General features: G+C 35.6%; 1 protein-coding gene across 1 annotated transcript in view; it reads right to left on the bottom strand.

Moving 5' to 3' along the window:
• LOC110038822 (probable membrane-associated 30 kDa protein, chloroplastic) overlaps window positions 1-20,200 on the bottom strand; it is a 44,207-nt gene that overhangs the window by 8,304 nt on the left and 15,703 nt on the right. The window contains exon 6 of the mRNA XM_020743733.1: window positions 10,414-10,488. Within this exon, the coding sequence (XP_020599392.1) occupies window positions 10,414-10,488 (75 nt within the window). The remainder of the gene's footprint in view (window positions 1-10,413; window positions 10,489-20,200) is intronic.

Genomic DNA, 20,200 nt, shown 5'->3' with positions numbered 1-20,200 from the left:
ACAGGTAGAGTAGAGAAGGACCCTACAGCTTCAGAGTTATTGGCAATTTTTAAGTCAACAGGTACATATCAAGATTTTGCTAATTTTGTTCATACTACTATAAATTATGTTTTGCTTTTACTCCCTTATCTCGCATAAAGAATATTTTACACTTAATAAAATCTGCGGCACTAAAGTCAACAGGTACATATCAAGATTTTGCTAATTTTTTTCATACTACTGTAAATTATGTTTTGCTTTTACTCCCTTATCCCGCATAAAGAATGTTTTACACTTAATAAAATCTGCGGCACTGTTATTACATACAAAGCTCAGGCCAACTAAATTCGAATGATATTCCAGGTACTTTCTCGAGGGGAGACGAACAGTTGATCGAGGCAATCGACCACCCCGGCCACGAAGATAACCCTCAGGTGGAGGCAGGTGATGATGACACCAAAGGAGAGAGGGAGACTGAAAGAATTGTGAGGTAACATCTCAGTCGTGTTGATGATGACACCCCAAAGGAGAGAGGGAGACTGAAAGAATTGTGAGGTAGCATCTCAGCCGTGTTGATGATGACACCGAAGGAGAGAGGGAGACTGAAAGAATTGTGAGGTAACATCTCAACCGCGTCTGAACAAAACTGACAATGTCTTGGTGCATGCAATAGTTGTGACTTTCGTCATAGAAGTGGTCGGCCAAGCGACCCGACTGAATCAGTTGGAGCGCAAGAAGACTGTAATAAAGTGGATGGTCGCCAACTTCCTCCAAGAATTGGTAGAAATGAAGGAGATAGATCATTGGTATCCCAAGCTCACACCTAATCCAGTCACTTGAGTCCATTTAGGGTCGAGGGCGAATTCCTACATCATAGGCTTATTTAGTTGGGCCGGTCTTCTGATCGACATCATTTCGGACCCATGCATGGGTTTCCTATTTTCTTCTTCAAATTAATGTAATTTTGTATTTGGGCGTCCTTTAATAAGTTCTTGTGCACTATTTAAATAAAAAAATACCACTTTGTTGCTTTGATCCCAGTGTTGATATAATTTATATTTAATAAATCAGACTCTTTGGTTTTCTGTGCACCACGTTTTAACTTAATTACCATTTTCATTGACGGTTACGGTTCCTTCACCATTTATAAAAAGGTTTTTGGTCGTGGTGATATTGTTCCATTTTTCATTTTCTTCTGGTGATTCTCTCTCTTTAGTCAATCATATATTTTTCCTCTCGGACAAGCCCAGGGATTTCGTCGAGGCCAATGTGTTGGGGTCATTGTGCGTTTTTGATCATCTGTTCGGCTAAGAGTGGCCGAGAAACAAGAGAGGATGAATACCTTCTTAGTTAATGAGTTTTTATTTTATCATATTCAATCCAGACTCAACCTTCGACTGCCTCTCAGTGATAAGCTAATGAGCACCTATTTGTTCTATGAAATCCTCCCAGAGCAAGTGATGGCAAACTCCATTATCATTATCACGGCCTTGGTGATATTTATAAGGTGAATGAAGATCTCATGGTCAATTGAAATCTTTAGCTATCTTTAAACATGCGCCCCGAACCGAAGGGGTTCGTGCAGTTCCTTGATAATAAGGCCCACTTCAAGGGCTAAAAAATAAGATGAAGGATTGGAAACGAAAATTCTATTTCGCTTCTATGTAGAAAGGCTAGGCGATCGGAAGCCATGCTAAAACCGTAGTATGAGCTCCTCCAGCATGCCTACAATTTGATGGGCGAGGAGCACGATGTACTAAAGCATCTCCAGCCCTCGATAGTTGGCAAAGTGCTAGCTACAGACTTGTATGGAACCACGACCAAGGAGGACTGACAGTTTGAAGATGTCGCTACAACTAGAAGAAGACGAAGGGTCAAGAGATGAGGCCAGGTAAGATCTCCATAGGTAAAAATCAGTACCTATACTCAATTTCTCCTTCTACTATCATTTTTTAGAAGAAAGGAACAGACAAGATGGTCCTCATAGAGAGAAGAAATAATGCAGAAAAGGTGAAAGACTAATGTAGTATCTTGTTTTTTGCAGAGATCTCTCTTCGGGTGATGACGAGGAGAAAGAAGTGGCAGGTGGCGAGGTGACTGACCCCTTAGTCAACTCGGGGTGGGGGAGAGATTGGAGGAGACTTGACTGATCCCTTAGTGAAACTGCCAATTTGATGGTCTCCAGTCCCAGGAAGAGTGACTATCGTCCCTAGGGAGTGAGTACCTCCTGCAACTAGACAGGCAATTCCTAAAGGTGAGGAGCCTCTAGGTGAGGAAGAGGCTACAGTTAGAGATGAGGGAGAGGAAGCGTCGTCTTGCGAGGAGGCCATTGAGCGAGGAGGCCATTGAGATGGAATGCAAGAGAATAGAGAAGGCCAAACTTGTAAAATGAGTTACCTCCAAAACTAAAAAGGGATTCTAGCATCCGAAAGATAACCTTGCTGAAATGGGTCGCTCCCAAGAAGGGAGATGAAGTGAAAAGCCAGAGCGAGAGCGACCGATATGTTCCCGCCAATAAGAGGAAGGATTGGAATACTCTGAAAGCTCACAGGTTGTGGTATGCTTGTCGCTTGGGTACCGTTCATTGGAAGCTCTCATCTTGTTTTGTGGCTGATACTTTCATTGGCATGGATAAGGGGGACCTCTCATTGGAAGTCGCCCGCCTTCAAATGCTAAGGTGGCACACCTACAATATTCTGATAACTTTCTATCACCGCTAGCTTCATAAAGGAAGAAGTTCTTATAGCTTATTCAATCCTTGTGAGATAAGATTTCATTGGAGGCGATCACTTCTACTGTTGGGGAGCTGTCTAACGAGGCCTTGAAGATAGAGAACACACTATTACAGGAGTACCACAAGGAGCTAGAGGATGAGAATTAGTCCTTGGAGGAGTGCATGTTTATGATGAAAACTCCTGTGGAGTTCACTGAGGAGCTCTCGACAAGAGATGCGCAGAAGGCTACACTTTAGGAGAATTCCATAATGGTATCTAGCTCTACCTTGACCACATGATGAAGATGAAGATAGGGTGATCTCCTCACATTAGGTTGACATGACAAAGTTCGCAAACCTGGTTTCCAATTTTTTAGAAAAAAGATGCGATGACAAGGAGTGACAGAAGTTTGTCAAATGTATGATGTCGCACTATTAGTGAACCACCCTTGCCTTTTTATTTAAGTGGAAAACATATATAATTATTTTTTTAAAAGGAAAAATAAGATGAAAGTGCGTTTTTACATCTTTTTTATTGTTGTTCATCCTTATTTCCCTTTTTTGCTTAAGAAATTTGTTGACATGAGTGATCTTTGCCTCTACGAGTGTTGGGCATAAAAGCAGTCACATCTTAAGATTCAGTAATTTGTTGAACATGTGCTAAACTATTCATTGATGAGAGAAGTAGGTATTACTAGGCTAGTTGAGCCGAACGATATCATTTTGACAAAAAATTCAAGGTTAGTCGGCTAAGAGAGCTGTTATGAATGGATGGAATTCATTTAAAAAAGACTTAAAATGTATATTTATAGGCATGTATTTGCATATTTCTTTGATAAAAGATGTATTACGAGAACAATATGTCAGGCTCAAGTCTTATACTATATGTAGCTCATGTTGTCTTCTGATTAAATAATTGCCTTAGAAAGATTATACCTTACGCCAAACTTATTAAGTAGATCTTGTTGTTGTCTTTATGGAGGTAACTATCTGTTGACCTCACTTTTGGTTGAGGTCTAGAAAACTTCTTTAGTAGCCTAGGTCTAACAATAGGACTTTCCTATTGACTAGTCTTAGAAAATGTATTCATCCTTTGGGATAGATACAGAATTTGAGGTAAAGTGCTCTTCCATTTAAACTATGAAAATTATGGGGTCAGTTTGACTTCATCTTTTTCAAAACTAAATTTTTTTAACGTCCTTCCGAAGCGGGCAACGGGATTTCAATTCCGATGACCGACAGCTTCTTACGGGCAAACTTCACACCAAAAATAGTGCCGACACTATCAAACTTGCCTCTAAGGTGATTCATGCACTATTCATTCAAGATTTTTCGTCATAAAGGAGGAAATGCCAGGACTTAACTTGTGTCGAGACTTAAAAGTATATGGGTTTTATAATTCTTAAGCGTTGAAGCGCGAATAAATGTATAATTCATTATAAAAAGATGACCGAATAAAAAAAATCATAGCAGGCCATATATCTTCTGAGAACAAGAATGTCGAATAACATAATAAGAAGTTATTTGGACTAGAAACCTATAATAAAAAAACCTTGGTTGATCTATCTAATTCCAATTTTTAGGCTTGTTTAGTCAAATAACTCCTTCCTGAATGATTTACCAAGTTCCCCGAGTGTTAGGATGATATCACTAAGGCTTTCAACCTAGAGAAACTAGATAAAATTTCGGTCATAATAATACCTGCGAGAAGTGTTTTGGTTTCTAGACGTAACGTTCAATGCTAATATATTTATGTGTGATTGGCTAATGAGTGGTTGTCATTAATAAAATATTTAATATTTTCCACCAGTTTTTTTGCCTTGTTGCCTATAAACACAATGAACTTTTTCAATTTTATTCCAAGAAATATTGAAAATGGACTTAAGAATTGTAAAAAGCCAACTCTAGCGAACTCCAAGTGAGGAGATAGATGAAGGGGCAAGGAGAAGTCAAATAACTTGTACTTGCCTCCTTCCAACCTTTAAACTTTTTGTTCGCTGGTTTCAAAAAGACAAACTTCTATTTCGCTGGTTCCAAACATCAACTCGTCGGTATTCGAAGTAGTCCTCAAAAAAATTTGTTCAGCCTCCAAAGCGGACACACTAACGAGGACGAAGAGCCTTCCTAGATTGTCCTGGGAACTTCTCCTAGTGTTCCAAAGTTGGAGGTAGAGGGTCTGGTGTTGGTTGTTATTGGATATGTCGGTCATATGTTGGTATTTAGAGACAAATTCCTAGTCATCAAACATCATATGTAGCCATTTTTTTAGGACTTGCGACTATTCCTCGCTTTCTCCAGCTCCAACTGCTCTGACCTAGTGTTTGTGGTTCACTGCTTTTTTAGGTTGTGGGGTGACTAGCGAACGAAGAACATTCCTTTATAGAAACAACTGAGACCCAGTTCCTTTAGCCGAAAAAAGAATTGAACACACCTCGCCACTTCCAGCTTGGGTTCAAGTGTGCCCTCTCCCACTATCTGAGGAGATTAAGTTACAAAGGATAAGTCTCCCGATTCAAAAAAAGATGGCGAGTAGGCCACAAGATTCAACGAGTCATTCTCTTCACCTGGTGCCAGTGAAGGGGTTCTCCGGGCATTGACACCAAATTCTCTCCTTTGAAGTGGAGTGATTGTCAGTTGATGTGGCAGCATCATCGCCTGAGCAAGCGTTTCTCTAATCAGCTCCATTACTTGCACTTTGAGTCATGAATCAACTGAGTTACGAAATTTCTAGTGCAGTCTATGTTAACAAATTCTTGGTGGCTAATTTCGTTTCTTTATGTTACTCTTTTTGTTTGTAGCATGATCCACGCTCACCGCACCTATTCAGGGTGTTGAACCCAGATTTATCCTTGAATAACACTCAAGAAATAGACTGTTAGGAAGGAAAGAGAACGATGGAGAAAGAACTGAAAGGGATTAGGAATATTAAAGAGGATAATTTTGTAGCTCTACGGGGTAAAAAATCAAAATTCGGTCTACATTGAATACCCCCTATTTCAAGAGGTTGGTCACTGTAAAAAGACATGTTTAAGCCTATATTATCCCTATACTTCTAAACACACAACTGCCTATAATAGACATATCCTCACTAAAAGTTGGGGTCTTGATGACTTCCCTTGGTTGACTCCATTACCAAAATCAAGAGATTCAAATATATTTACATGTCTAACACTTTAGGTTCACTTTTTACATTTATAACATCCAAAATTTTCATATCACATCAAAAATAGCAATATTTTATCTTTTAAAAAGTAAAATACACCTTTTAATGCAAAGGTAAGATAGAATGAATGTAAGAAAGAAAGTCTAGGTGTTCAAATGTAAATACATAGGACCATAGAGGTATGTATGTAAATTTTCTTTGTTATATATGCACCATTATAATAGTGAAAAATATCAATTCAATCACCTTAACAAAGTATTGGAAAATTAATGTTTTAATTCCAGATGCACTATAATAGAGGTCTTGAAGTATAGAACGTAAAATTTGATATGTACTCATATTGGATTTTCAGGATGAAATTTTGTTGGCTATCAGGATACCGAATGGCAATGTTTTGGGTGCCTCTAAACATCTTATATGTTGTATAATTCAAGCAAAATAATTCCAATAAACAGTGATACAAATGTTTAAAAAGGTTATATAATAGTAGATATGGCAAACATGATATTAAACTTTATGTTAAATATGAGAATGTTATTCAACAAGGAGACGATAAGAGATATGGCACCAGTGTGCCGATATTGGGTGATGGATTGGACACAATAGAAGGTAATAAAATACCTCAAGGCATACATATGTTATTCAACAAGGAGACGATAAGAGATATGGCATCAGTGTGCCGATATTGGGTGAGGGATTGGACACAATAGAAGGTAATAAAATACTTCAAGGCATACAAGAGGATAATGAGCTATAGAAATTAGCAGTGTGGACCAAAAAGACAAAAAACAACTGTGAATCTCACATGACAAAAAATTTGTAATGATTGCAGTTGTGAAGATTTGAGATGGTGTTGCTAAGCAGGGTTCAGTGACAAGTGGGTCTTCGTTGTCTTTAAAATAGAAGATAAAAGTACAAATGCATATTTGGATCTGTCTATGAATAGAAAGCCTGATAGGTTAAGCAATTAGTATACAGCCAAATAGTTGTCTGAACCCGATTCAAGCCTAGTTGGCCAAGTTAGAAAGATTAACTTATTAAAGCCATTAGAAAATAAAGAACTCGCAGCCATCCTTAAGTTGGCCCAAGTTGTGCACTTAGGTGTGGGCTCCAAAATTCGGCAGCCTCCTAAGAACTTTCTGTATTTATTTTATTTTGTATTGTTGAGAGAACTTCGGAAGGTCAAATTTTCAGAAGACAGATTGAATTGTACATAAGACATTACCAAAAGCTTTCACCCTCATTTTCCTATTAGCGCAAGCCCCTATAGTTAATTAGCCCTCTTGATAATAGGAGAGCATTTTCAATTAAAGCTAGTCATTAAGAATTGAAAATTTAGCATATAATAGCAGCAAACATATAATATTTTAAATATAATCTATCACTTAAAGCTTAAAGTGGATGGTGTGAAAATGAAGACGAAACCCGATCAAAATCCCATAGTTTCGTCATCTCGGGCCGCCATAATCCCTGATCTACTTGTTCAGAGGAGGTAGTTGACACAATCTGACTAAAAGATCTTTGTCAACAACTATGGGTTGCGTTGTCCAATGTGACTTTGTAGATCTGGCATGGATGTTTAACTGAGGGGATAATTTTGAGCCGACCTTAACTGACAAAAGACTTTGTATCAATCAATTGTACCCTTATGATTCACAGCTAAGAGTAGAAAGTCATTGAAGAATATACACGTTGTGGTCGTGACCATAATATAATGATGTCATTTGATGGTAACCACCCGGTCAGAAGGATCTGGTCGTAACTTCTATTTTGTAGTGTCATTTTGTGACAAAACCACAAAGACAGATGACTCGGGTCACGCCCTTACTGGCATGGAGTTGTTTTGATTGTGAATATATGAATACACTTAATAAGGCATTAGCTCTTTGTGAACTAAAGTCTATCAGAAATTTGTCACCCTTGACAAATTTTTGCGGAGGGTGGATGAAATTTGCTTCAAGTATTTAGTGATAAATTTTAACTTAGACATTTTGATTGATTAATTTGAAAATGTTGATTTAAAAGATTAACCCCTCCGTTTGAAATATTTGATCATCGAGGTCATCATCGATGATTGAAATATTTAAAATATTTAAATTTAAAGGGGCATTTAAATTTGTTATTTTATAATTTTTAAAGTATAAGTCTGGTCAACTCCTATCCTTATAAGGAGGATCAGAAAATGTAATTTGAACTTGTAAATTTTTATTTTAAGATTTGAAAATTTATTTCAAAATTACGAGAATCGTCAATTCCAGCCCTTACGAGGATCAAACTAAGTGATTTGGACTTGTAAATTCTTATTTTAAGATTTAAATATTTATTTCAAAATTACTATACTCGTTGACTTCAGTCATTGCGAGGAGGATCAAATTAGTTGGGTGCGACTTACAACCCTATCTTCTAGACAATGTGGCATAGTTAGCCCGCATAGCATTCTCAAACCTAGTATTTGAGCATTCAATACAATGGTTAGAGCACAAGCGGGCTTTTAATTTCACATATTTGAATATCTAAAAATGTTTTATAAGCTTTAAAGACTTGCCTAAGTTTTAAGTCATGAATTTAATATGGACTTTACATCATGAGGCACATGATTTTGAAAATATGTGCAATTGATTTGCTTTTATAGATACCTTAAGGCATACATAGCTCACTAGTATCCCAAGTGGTACGTTTAAGTCTTAAGAGTGGACTCACAGTTTAACATATTGCATTTGACTTGGGACGAAATTTTTATAAATTTTGAAATCATTTGGAGCTTAAAGTATTTGCAAAACTATTATGATTTTAGCTTTTAAAAAGGAACAGCCTTCTACTCTTTTGCAAATGTGTTATGAATCGGTTGGAGAGAATTTAAAATTTCACAAGGCCTCATATTTGAATTATTTCTCGTCCCCTAGAAGCCTAAGTTGATAAACTCAATCTAGAGTTGATTTTCAAACACTAGGGGCATAAGTCTGAAAAAGCTTGATTTCACTTAAGTGAACCCTAACCCTCTCTTCTCACTAGCTACATAGCAATTTTCCTAAAAAAAAATTATAAGATGATTAAAAAGAAAAGTTGCTTTCTTGCTTGATCATGTTGGGTTTCTTAATATTTTGCTAAGGTGGTGAGTTGTGGTTCTTCGCTCACGACCTCATCAATGGGTAAGAACCATTTTCTCTTTGTTGAAACTTTTATTGTTGTTTTATTTTGAATAATATTAATTGTTTAAGTGTTCTATTGGGGAACATGATGAGAAGCTGCCCATGCCATGAACAATCCTAGGTAGATGTCTTGATAAATAGAATGTTGTACAGAAGTAAAATGCAACGTAAGGTTTCTCTGCCCTATGAAAGAGCAGCATTTTTTTAGTGTAAATTGTGCATAAAATCCTAGATGTGAAGAGCACCTAAGCTTGCATGTCTTATTGTCTTTACACATTGTCCTTATAGTTGCAATTTTCATATCTAGCACATTTTTGCTAGATCTTTGAAATTAATTTTTAAAAATATATTTGTCGCTTAATATTTAAAATTTATTTGTATTTCAAAGTTCACCAAAGAATCATTTAAGAGCATGAAAAGTTGGCCCCATAAACCAACGATTAGCATAAAAAACTCAGCTCTATAATTTGATTTTTCCTTGCCAAATGCGCAGACCATTACTATCCGCAGATGGCTGCCATTCTAAATGTTCCCATGGAGGTTGCTGATTGGCTGCAATTGAAGTGGGCAGTGCCCATTGAATTTACCCACCTGTAATTGATGCAGCTGAGATTGAGAATGTATGTAATTGACGTGGTTCTTACAGGACATAAAGAGTGAATTAGAGACCAAAGAATCAGATATGCCATCACACACAACCAGAAGTTGTGTAATTTTAACAAAATGATTTCAAGGGACTACCAAAATGTTGTTACATAACACAAATATGGTATGTCACATGCCTGTGTTCACAACACAAGCAATGGATTCAATAACATAAGAACTTCTCCAAAAAGGACAAGTAGTGGGGAGCACAACCACCAGTGACTTGTTGCTTGAGATCAAATAAAAAAAAAATCAGCAGCGGAGATTAGGGAACTCAGAGTTTTAGGCATCCGTTTCGCCTCCCAGTTTACACACAAGCTCAAAGGAGGAAGCAATGAATTTTGGCGAGCACTGATTCACTACACTTGTTTGGTGATGAGGAGTCATCTTTATCGAGTTGGAGGAGAATTAATGTCAATAAAAATATCCACAATTTACCTGGTAGTAATGTGTATAGCTTCATGAAAGCAAATGATGAAGATTTTCTAATGTCATTATGCTCAGGGAACCATTTTGAAAACTGAGAATTAAGATCTCAGTGAAGAGTTAAAGGTGTCGTTAAACATTGACTATAGTAACTGATCCCTAAACCTCAGAGATGTTTAATTCGCCAAATAAATTTCAAGTGTCAAATTCATAGCAAGCAAATGAGACTTGTAACATCACAGCAACAGTGACTAATAAAAGAAGCTGACAAAAAGCACATCTAAATGAAGCCAAAAACATAAAATAAATAAGTTATGCAAGAGAGTTTACAGACTCACACGAGTGTTAGAAACTAAATTGTCAACCACGCTTTTCTGTTGCTCTAGCTGAGCTTTCATTGAGTTGGCGTTATCCTGAAAGATTATGACAAAGAAACAATCAGAAAACCAGGAAGATAACATATCAATTTTAAGCTTCAATAAAAATCCAATTATCCTTAGCCTTATGCATAGAACACTCAAAAAATGCACAAAGAAAAAAATAAATAGTAGAATTAGTTCTTCGTATAAGACCATCAATACGAATTTAGTTATCAATATGTACATGCGAATTTAGTTATCAATATGTACATGCACGTAGACAGGACCTTATTTGCTCCAGATTTAGCATTAAGCCAATGGATTGAGATCATCCATCCAATGTAATTCAAAATGTTGTGCCGTAAAAATACCCTATTTTTCTGCCAATTTACCAGAAAAATTGGCATTATTTCTGACTGTGACGTGGGAATGCTCTGCGTCACATGTTACGTGGGTCGTGTGATTCCCGCGAGAGCCTGAGACATAGAGATGGGCCGATCAATCCCGATTTCCTTTTTTTTTCTATGTTTCCTATCAACCTTCATTCTTTTTAGTCCTTTCCTATATATGTGTTTTATTAAGGTTTGAAAGGTAATTTTTCATGTGTTTTGTACAGCCGCCAGTCCATTTTTCTCACTTCGAGGGTTGTACCTGAGGGATCGGGTGGTTCTCCAACTGTATTTCTCTCTAAGGTGACGAATATCTTCCATACTTCGTTTTGCATCTTCTTCACAATGCTCCCGACCACCCTCCATTACTGCAGCCACCCCTGAACAACAATCATTTGCTATTTTTCACTGCAGTCCAATTCCAGCCCTTCTTGCTCGTTGTCACCGCTCCGAACAGCTACCCCTTGCTGTTCTCCAGTCCACAGCCCTTCCGCCACGCTATCCCTCACTGTCTCAGCCCTTCGCTATGCTGCCAACGCAATTCCAGCCCCTTCTTTTGTTGTCCCAACCAGCCACAACTTATTTCAGCCACCTACCTCAGCTCTCCAACCACGTAGCTAATCTCCCCACCCATGATCGAGCCCTATTTTGTGTCGTGTTTATTGTAATTTCTCTTTCAAGTGTGTTTTATTGTAACCGCCTATTTACTTTCAGTAATAATATTTATTTTTCCTATTGTGGTTTGGTTTAACTCTGGTATCATTGGTAGCAGAGTTAACCTAACTCTTAATTTCTATCCAAGGGTTTCTAGTAACCACTTAAATTTTTTCTTTTCCCTCCGCCCTGTACACCTCCTTCCACCTACCTACACCCAAACCTTAACCACACCGCAAAGGAGACAATTGATGCAATCTGATAAAAAATTAACTATCGACGACACACAACAGGTACTCTGCCAAGTACAACATCAACCCGACACACAACAGCTACTCTTCCAAGTACAACAGTGACTTTGCCACAATATATTTAGCACTCATTGCACCGTGAAGGGAGATGTATGCATCATCATTGATGGGGATAGCAACAAGAGTGCAACATCAAAGCTAATAGTGGACAAGTTGAGCATCATGACTCCATGATATCCCTAGCCATATTCCCTAACATGGTTGAAGAAGGAGAGGAGGATAAGCATTGACAAGAGGTGATTCGTGGAATTTCAATCAGGAACCATCTACAAGATTAGATTGGTGTGATGCCATAACTCCCACGATAAAAGAAGGAAACATGAATATGAGATACCAATAGTAATAGATTATAGAAATATAAACACCTAATAATATAATATGCTAAAACAAAAACATCCTAAAATTCCAACACCCCCCTCAAGTCGGAGCATAAAAATCTATCATGCCCAACTTGCTTACAAGGAACTCAAAACTAGGCCTGAAAAGTGCTTTGATAAATATATTTGTTATTTGTTGAGTTGTCGGAGTGAAAGGCATGCAAATAGCTCCACAATCAATATTCTTTTTTATAAAGTGTTTATCAATCTCTACATGTTTTGTGTGAACATGTTGCACTAAAATTTCTGTAATGCTTATGGTTATTTTATTGTCACAGTACAACTTCCATTGGCATGTTTATCGTGATATGTAGTTCTTCAAGAATTCTCTTCAACCATAAAATCTCATATACTCTGTTAGTCATAGCTCAATATATTGCCTCGACTCTACTCTTTGCCACTACATTTTATTTCTTACTTCGCTATATAACCAGATGTCCTCAGAAATAAGTACAGTATCTGAATGTCAAATCTCCAGTCAACAGCTAAGCATGTCCAATCTACATTGGTGTATGTCTCTATGTTCTTTTGTGTGGTCTTCTGAAAAAAATAAACCATTACTTGGTGTATTTTTTAGGTATATGAGAATTCTATTAACTGCTTCAAGATATTTTTCAAAGGGTGAATGCATAAATTGACTTATCAAGTGTACAACAAAGGCGATATATGATCGTGTATATGATTAATATATCAACTTTTCCAAGAACTTGTGATATTGAGTCGTATTCACCGGGTCACCTTCTTTCTCATCTCCAAGTTTTTGATTGGGATCGACTGAAGCATGTAAGCCTTACCCCCTTACAAGCAGTAATGGGATGACTGAAATCCTTAGATTTAGGATTAGGGCAAGATTCGAGTTCGGGACTATAAGATTCAGAACTTGAAGTTAAAGTGGGATGTTACCTGAAGAATTCATGGATCCTGGGCAATGCAAGGATTCGCAGACTCTTTCTATTGAGTCGTCCTTTATCGTGAGTGGACAATGTCAAATGGTACCAATATTGTGATTCTTTTTTTAGTTTCCTCTTTGTTAATTGTTGTAGAATTAAGAACAACATAAGATGACACTATAGGAAGCCTAAATCGTCTTTTGTATCAAAAAAGCTCAATTCATTTTCTCCTGATATAATATAGCTTGGATTTTTAAGGTTGAGATCAAGGTTGGGAAGATATAATTTTGTGAGTCTTCTGTTTGAAAAATGCGGGAAAAATAATAGTTCAATCTTTATTTTGTCCCTCCCCCTTTGAAGATGAGGTGAAGAAGGGATTGTAATTCAAAAAAGTGACATCCATGGAGATACATTTTTTTAGAGAAAGGATTAAAATATTTATAGCCCTTTTGGGTGGGAGTATAACGAACAAATAAACATTTTATGGCTCAGGGTTCAAGTTTTCTTTGAATATAGATGTGAACAAATGCAGAGCACCTAAAATCTTAAAGGTACAAAAGATGTGAAATGATTTATTAGGTAAATTTTATGAAAATATATAAAAGATCTTTCAAAGTTCAAAACTTTATTAGGTATTTTATTTATGAGAAATGTAGCATTAATAAACGGCTCACCAAAGATATTTTGGCACTTGATTTGTAAATAGCAATGCCCGAGCTACTTCCAATAAGTGTATTTTTTTTCGTTTAGCCACACAATTTAATCATGAGTTGTCGGTACAAGAGCTTTCATAAATTATTCCTTTTTCGAAAAAAATTTGACCTAAAATATTTTCGAAACTCTCAATCATTATCACTCTGTAATATTTGAATAGTTTTTTAAAATTGTGCTTGTACCATAATGTAAAAGTTTTTTAAAATTATTTCACTTCATATTTTTCTTCATAAATACACTTAACTTAACCTTGCGTGATCATCAGTAAGATAAACCATTTTTTCCAGAGTGTGTATGGTGTCTATAAAACCTCAAATATCACTATGAATTAGAGTAAAATGTATAATTGATATGTAAATTCAAGGAGAAAAATGTGCATGATGATGTTTGGCATACTGATAGATTTCATATTGAAAAGATTACACTTTTATTTTGAAATAAACTAAAAATGAAAACTTTTAAATATTGAAAGTTAGGATGATCTAACCAACATTGCCATAATATAATATCATTATCTTTGGAAATAAAATCAGAATTTAAACAGGTACTTTGACAATGTTTATCCGTATCAAGTAAATCGTCAAAGTAAGTCTTATCATTTTTCTTAGCACCGTCAATCATCCTCCCAAAAATCAATTCCTGAAACTCACAACAAAAAAGTAGCAATTAACCTAATACTGATAATCAGAAGCAACTTTGCTAAAAGATAATAGCTTACAAGGCAAATTGGGAACATAGAGAACATCATTAAGAGTTAACAATGAGGTGAGTTTGATAGTTCTTATCTCCACAATTATCAAGAGGAAACCAATCATATGATTAGTTGCGTCAAAATCAATTATCCAAGAATAAATTAAATTAGGGTTAAAACCTAACAATACAGCGGCTAGAGAATTATCCTTCTGCACTAAAAAGCAAGACGGGGTCAGTGACAATTTTAGAGATTGAAACGGCTTATGCAGGTGCAATAAATGCTCCTTGGTGAAAGGTATTGCATTCAAGTTGGTATAAGGCTCTTGAGTGTCATTAATTGAGGCTTGGTAGACCCAACCTCCACATTTAGATTTTGGTTTCCAATTCGTGTGTTTACCGTGAAACTTTCAACATGTCTCATTCATATGTCATAATTTTTTCCAATGCTCACACCACCACCATGGGTAGGGAGAATTAGTTTTGAAATTATTGGAACCAGTGGAAACGGTAGAATTTCTTTGTGCATCAAGCATCGCCGACTTGTAAGACATTATCCAAGGAGAGAAGATTTCGGTCTCGAGTTAATTTGATGCTTAGAGTTGAGTGGAGGAAAAGTTCATGGATGGTGTTGTAGCGGATAAGAAGTCGAAGGGATTAAAATGAATTGAGTATTTGATAGCCGACATTCGACTCAGGATTCAGTTCATACCTTCAGTTCATGGTACTCGAGAACGGAAGTCTTCTTTGAAAACTAGATGAGGAACATAAACAAGATTAATTCCTCTTTTTCTCGAATTACCAATTCCAATGGTGTTAAAAACCGAGAAGAAACGAGCGAAGAAGAAGCACGACGAGAAGCCCGTCATTGAATACCAAAAAAATGAAGAAAAAGATAAAACAGAGGTGGTGGAGAATGTCCCAGCCGAAAAGAATCTGACCACCGAGAGCTCGACCTGCGCAATTTCAACGCCAGAGCAAAAAAAGATGTCGGGTCTCTGAACACCGCAATCCATCCATTGCCTTCCCAATTGGCTCTAACCACGACTATATGCCGAGGGGCCTATCGCGATCCACGTGTTGCCTTCCCAACTGGCTCTAATTTTGACTGTATTGTGAGGGGTATGTTGTGCTTCTGTCATTCTTCCTGCAATTCAGTAGTTATCTTCCCAGCGAGCTCTAGTAGCGACTATATTTCTAGGAGTCTACCAAGATCTAGTAAATATCTTCCTAGCAAAGCACAAATTGTGATTGGATTGGGTGTGATTGTATGTGATGGGTCTATCACAATCCAATCACTATCTTCTCAGTGATTTCCAATTGCGACCATATCGCAATCAGGAGGGTGACAAAAACTGCAAAGGATTTCTTGACAAGATTAGGGGCTCTGATACCATGTAACTTTTGGGAGGAGAAAAATAATTAGTCATCTTAAATTTCATAGAACATGATTACAACATAAATAGTGGGGGATGACTCCCACATTAAAGACATAACAGAATCAGTCATAACTCTCCATTATGAAAGAAGGAAACATGAATTATGACATACCAATAATGTTAGATTTTAGAAATAGAAAAAAACCTAATAATAGAATATAATAAAGCAAAAACCTCCTAAAATTCCAACAATAAGCTTATATTTAAATGCATATGATGAGCATAACTCTACAGCTAGGTTTGGATACTTGATTTTATTATTGGGAAAATCCCATTTCAATGGCTCCCTTGTTATTTGTCTACGGTGGCCTACTTTTTTTTTTGGTAATTTATACCTCAACTATTGTCTTTTTATTTGTTTGGATACTTTTTTTTTTGGTAATTTATTTGTTTGGATACTTTTTTTTTTTGGTAATTTCCCTTGTTATTTGTCTACGGTGGCCTACTTTTTTTTGGTAATTTATACCTCAACTATTGTCTTTTTATTTGTTTGGATACTTTTTTTTTTGGTAATTTATTTGTTTGGATACTTTTTTTTTTTGGTAATTTACTCCTAGGGAAATACTTTTATGGTTATTCAGCGGTTCTTTGTAGATTCTTAGAGAGGATGTGGTTCCTATTCTAAAATGATTATTTACAACACCCATCCTATTTCCATGTAATATCCATTTGGTTTCTCCTTTTGCGGCTTATTGCCAATACAACTTACTATTTTTTTGCTATCCTATCCAAATATCCATTTTTGTTACATAAGGCTTATAAAAGGAATTTTGAGGCATGTAGAAAACAATTCTATACAAATATTAAAACTTTCATTAAATATAAAGTTTTCTTCTTTCGGGTTCCTAATCCTTGGTCAAGTAAGGTATTTGAGTTTCAAGAGAAGCGATAAAGTTCAAGCATGAGATTTTCTAAATGGTTTCTCTCTCTCACTCTCTCTATTTATCTATCTACCTATCTCACTTTCCCTTCTCTTATTTTCCTGCAATTGGTTGAAAGTGAACTGGTTCCTTTCATATCTTTTAAAATCTAACTCTTTTTCATCTGTAAATAGCAGATTTTTAATCTTCATTTATTACCTTCATTTTTTATTAGAAGGCTAAGGTCCGGTAATTAGAGTTGGATTTTTACCTGTTTTCCATCTCATTGCTTGTGTAAACAATAGTTTGTGATTACTGTTCAAAATGCACAATAACAAGGCCCGCAAGTCCAACTTTTGCCAATTTACAAAATAAAAAATAAAACACAATAAGGAGCATCCCTGACTTTGGGTTTATGAGGCATATGCCTTGGTGAGTCTAGGCCCACCTCAAGGCTTGCCTCTACACAGTTATATGAGGTGCAAGCCTCAAAATCTAAGATTTAGATGATTTTAAAATTTTAATTAATGAATTTATTGTATATAACAGAACATGTTTATTTATTTATTTTACACCAACATTTAAAACAAATAGAATTGAGAACTGAAATCGAGCGTATATCCATGTCTCCTAGCTGCATGATGCACTTGCATACGACACCACTTGCACTCACAACCACAGTTAAGCATGAGGAAAGAGAGAAAGCAACTCACCATAAAGATGATTCCAATGAAGACAAATTATAATCTTAGTAAATTAGACAAGTTTTTATTTTAAATTGAAAGTATAAAAGACTTATTGTTGTGATCTTATTTTGATTTGTTATGATCTTTCTCCAATATCTTTTTTATCTAAAATTAATATTAGTATGTTACTTATTATTTTATATTTTTTTTATTAATTTAATAGTTTTCGAGACTTATGCCACAAAGCAACACGCCTCAGAAATAGAAATATCTCAATGCTTGATTGCAAAATTGTAAGTCATATTTTCAATTAATTGATTGCTTCCCTGAGAGATTTGTAGGCTTTCTAACCCATATTAATTGCAATTGATGAGGTTTTATAAATAGACTAAATCTATATCGCATGCTAGATATGCATTCGAAACTCTTGACCCTAGAGTGCACTACATCAAATTTGTAATCAAAGCTTAAGCTTATATCACAATATCTTCTAAACACAGGGCTCAATATTAGAGAGAGTTAACCAATAAAAAATGTACAATATTAATATATCTACAACAACAATTCAACAAAATGCAACTTAATCAAAATAAATTTAGCATGGTTCTATGATAATTTCAGTACAACCTATAGGGATTCAAGGATAATAATTTGGCATTTGACAAAAGACATAATCTTGACGCATCTTAGAATCAATAAATAGGGAAATTCCTCAAAAGGCAAAATATAACTCATTTTCATAAGTAAATTTTCTACAAAATAAACAAGGCCTCCTACTTCAATTTGGCAAAATACTGTAAATAAAGTAAACTCTACTTATGTTGATAAAAATTTAAAATTTGGATCACATCAACCATCATCCATTTCCAAGATCAATTATATAATCAATTCAAGAACTGTTGAAGCAGTACGGCCCATCACTAAGTCCAAATCAATTCATAAAGATTGAATTACTCAAAGGCTGCTTACAAAAAACTTAACAGGTTATAATAACGTTGAATAAGACAAATTTTCAAGTCTTATTAGGGTCATTTAATTTTGAGCCAGGTTATCATATATTTTGATTAGGTTTTCTTATAAGGACGAAACATTCTTCTGGAAAATATTAGTTTAATTCATAAATATAAATTTAGTTGATTTTAAAAGCTTCAGCTGCTTCTATTGAAATCAGCCTGAAACTTTTTCAATATTATTGCTTTCAAATGGTTTCTTCACTTGCAACACAATTAAAAATTTTCAGTTGGGTTCAACTATTTTTGAATTTTACCTGAAATCCATAAGTTATTGATGAAACCTCACTGAAACTACAAGGTAGCTGAAATGTAAAATGATCAAACATGCATAAAACATGGCAGGCTACAAAATGTAAAACATGGTAAGCCACATGAGAGATGCAAAACAGAAGACATTTAAACAATAACTTCCAAAAGGACTCAAAAGCTCAACAAGACGCTTACTATAAAAATAATTATTCCAAGTTTAAAGCTTTAACTCCATAAAATTTAATTCACAACTACTTTTGGGAACGCAAAATCATAACACAGATCGGCGAAAAGATATTGTTGATGAGAACATTGATCAACATGTTTACAGGATATCAATACCTTGCCAGCTTGGAACAATACACCCTTTAGTGAAAAGGTTGTAACACATTTCACACGTAACTTAGTTGTCTGCTTGTCATCATAATTTAGAGAAAAAGCAGTATCTGCACTGGGTTGAGCACCCTAATCACCTCAACATACCAAAATTTGTGTTCAAACAAGTACTCTACTTTAGACTGACTCAAGTTCTCAATAACAACTCTTGTATTTTTTTATTTATTTATATTTTTTTGGTAATCATTCACTTTTCTAGCTAAGAGAAATTAAAAGCTAGAATCTTGCTCTTTTATTACTGTTACGAGAGAAGCCTTTCTTCCCTTTACATAATGTACAGAGGCAACAAAGTCAAACCACTGAAATCACCAATCTCTATTATATTGCTTGGTAAATTTTCACAGCAACTGTTCCCCGTCTCCTCCCTTCAAAAGGAAGAAGTTGGGGGCTTTACCGGGACTGAGTAGTAAAAGAACCAAATCCAAAAGTGATCTTCAAACCCAATTGTTCTCAGGAAAAAACCACAATATTGTATCGTTCAGAAGAGAAACCGATTTAATTTTCATTATGATGTGGAAAAACGATAATTACTTAAATATGTGCATATTGGAAAAAAAAGGGTCAACGGGCCTGATTTTACTATAACTACTTGAGATGCGTTTGCAAAACATCCTTTTTCAATTAGGTATGACTTTGACCATTCCTGCGGCCAGACAATTAGTAGATAAAGTAGATATATCAAGTTCTCGATACAAATCCCGAAATATCATTACTACAAAAGAAAAGGAAAGATTGAAAGCTCTGAATAAAAATTCTCTCATTCCGACGGGATTTCCAAACCATTTGACTATTGACATCTTACAATATACAGGATTTGTAAATAAAATAATAGATATTAAATGGATCAGTCTAAGAAAAAAGTTGATGGTCGTAGAATATTACTCCCGTCAGACATGATTCTAACGAATAGAAAAAAAAAGCAAAGTTCATACCAATTTTAACTCATTTTGCTGAAGTAAAATAAAGCACCTCATGCCCTATCTCACTCTTATCAAAAAAGGATTGGCAATTGGATTCTTCATATTTTTTTATTCTTCTCAATATCAATATGATATTCTTATTTATATTTTACCGATCACAGGTATTAATTAGGGAAAG

The sequence above is a fragment of the Phalaenopsis equestris genome, unplaced genomic scaffold (assembly GCF_001263595.1).
Source record: "Phalaenopsis equestris unplaced genomic scaffold, ASM126359v1 Scaffold234043, whole genome shotgun sequence".
Taxonomy (NCBI): domain Eukaryota; kingdom Viridiplantae; phylum Streptophyta; class Magnoliopsida; order Asparagales; family Orchidaceae; genus Phalaenopsis; species Phalaenopsis equestris.
Note: the sequence above shows the minus strand (reverse complement) of the source record. Positions and strands in the feature narration are given on the sequence as shown.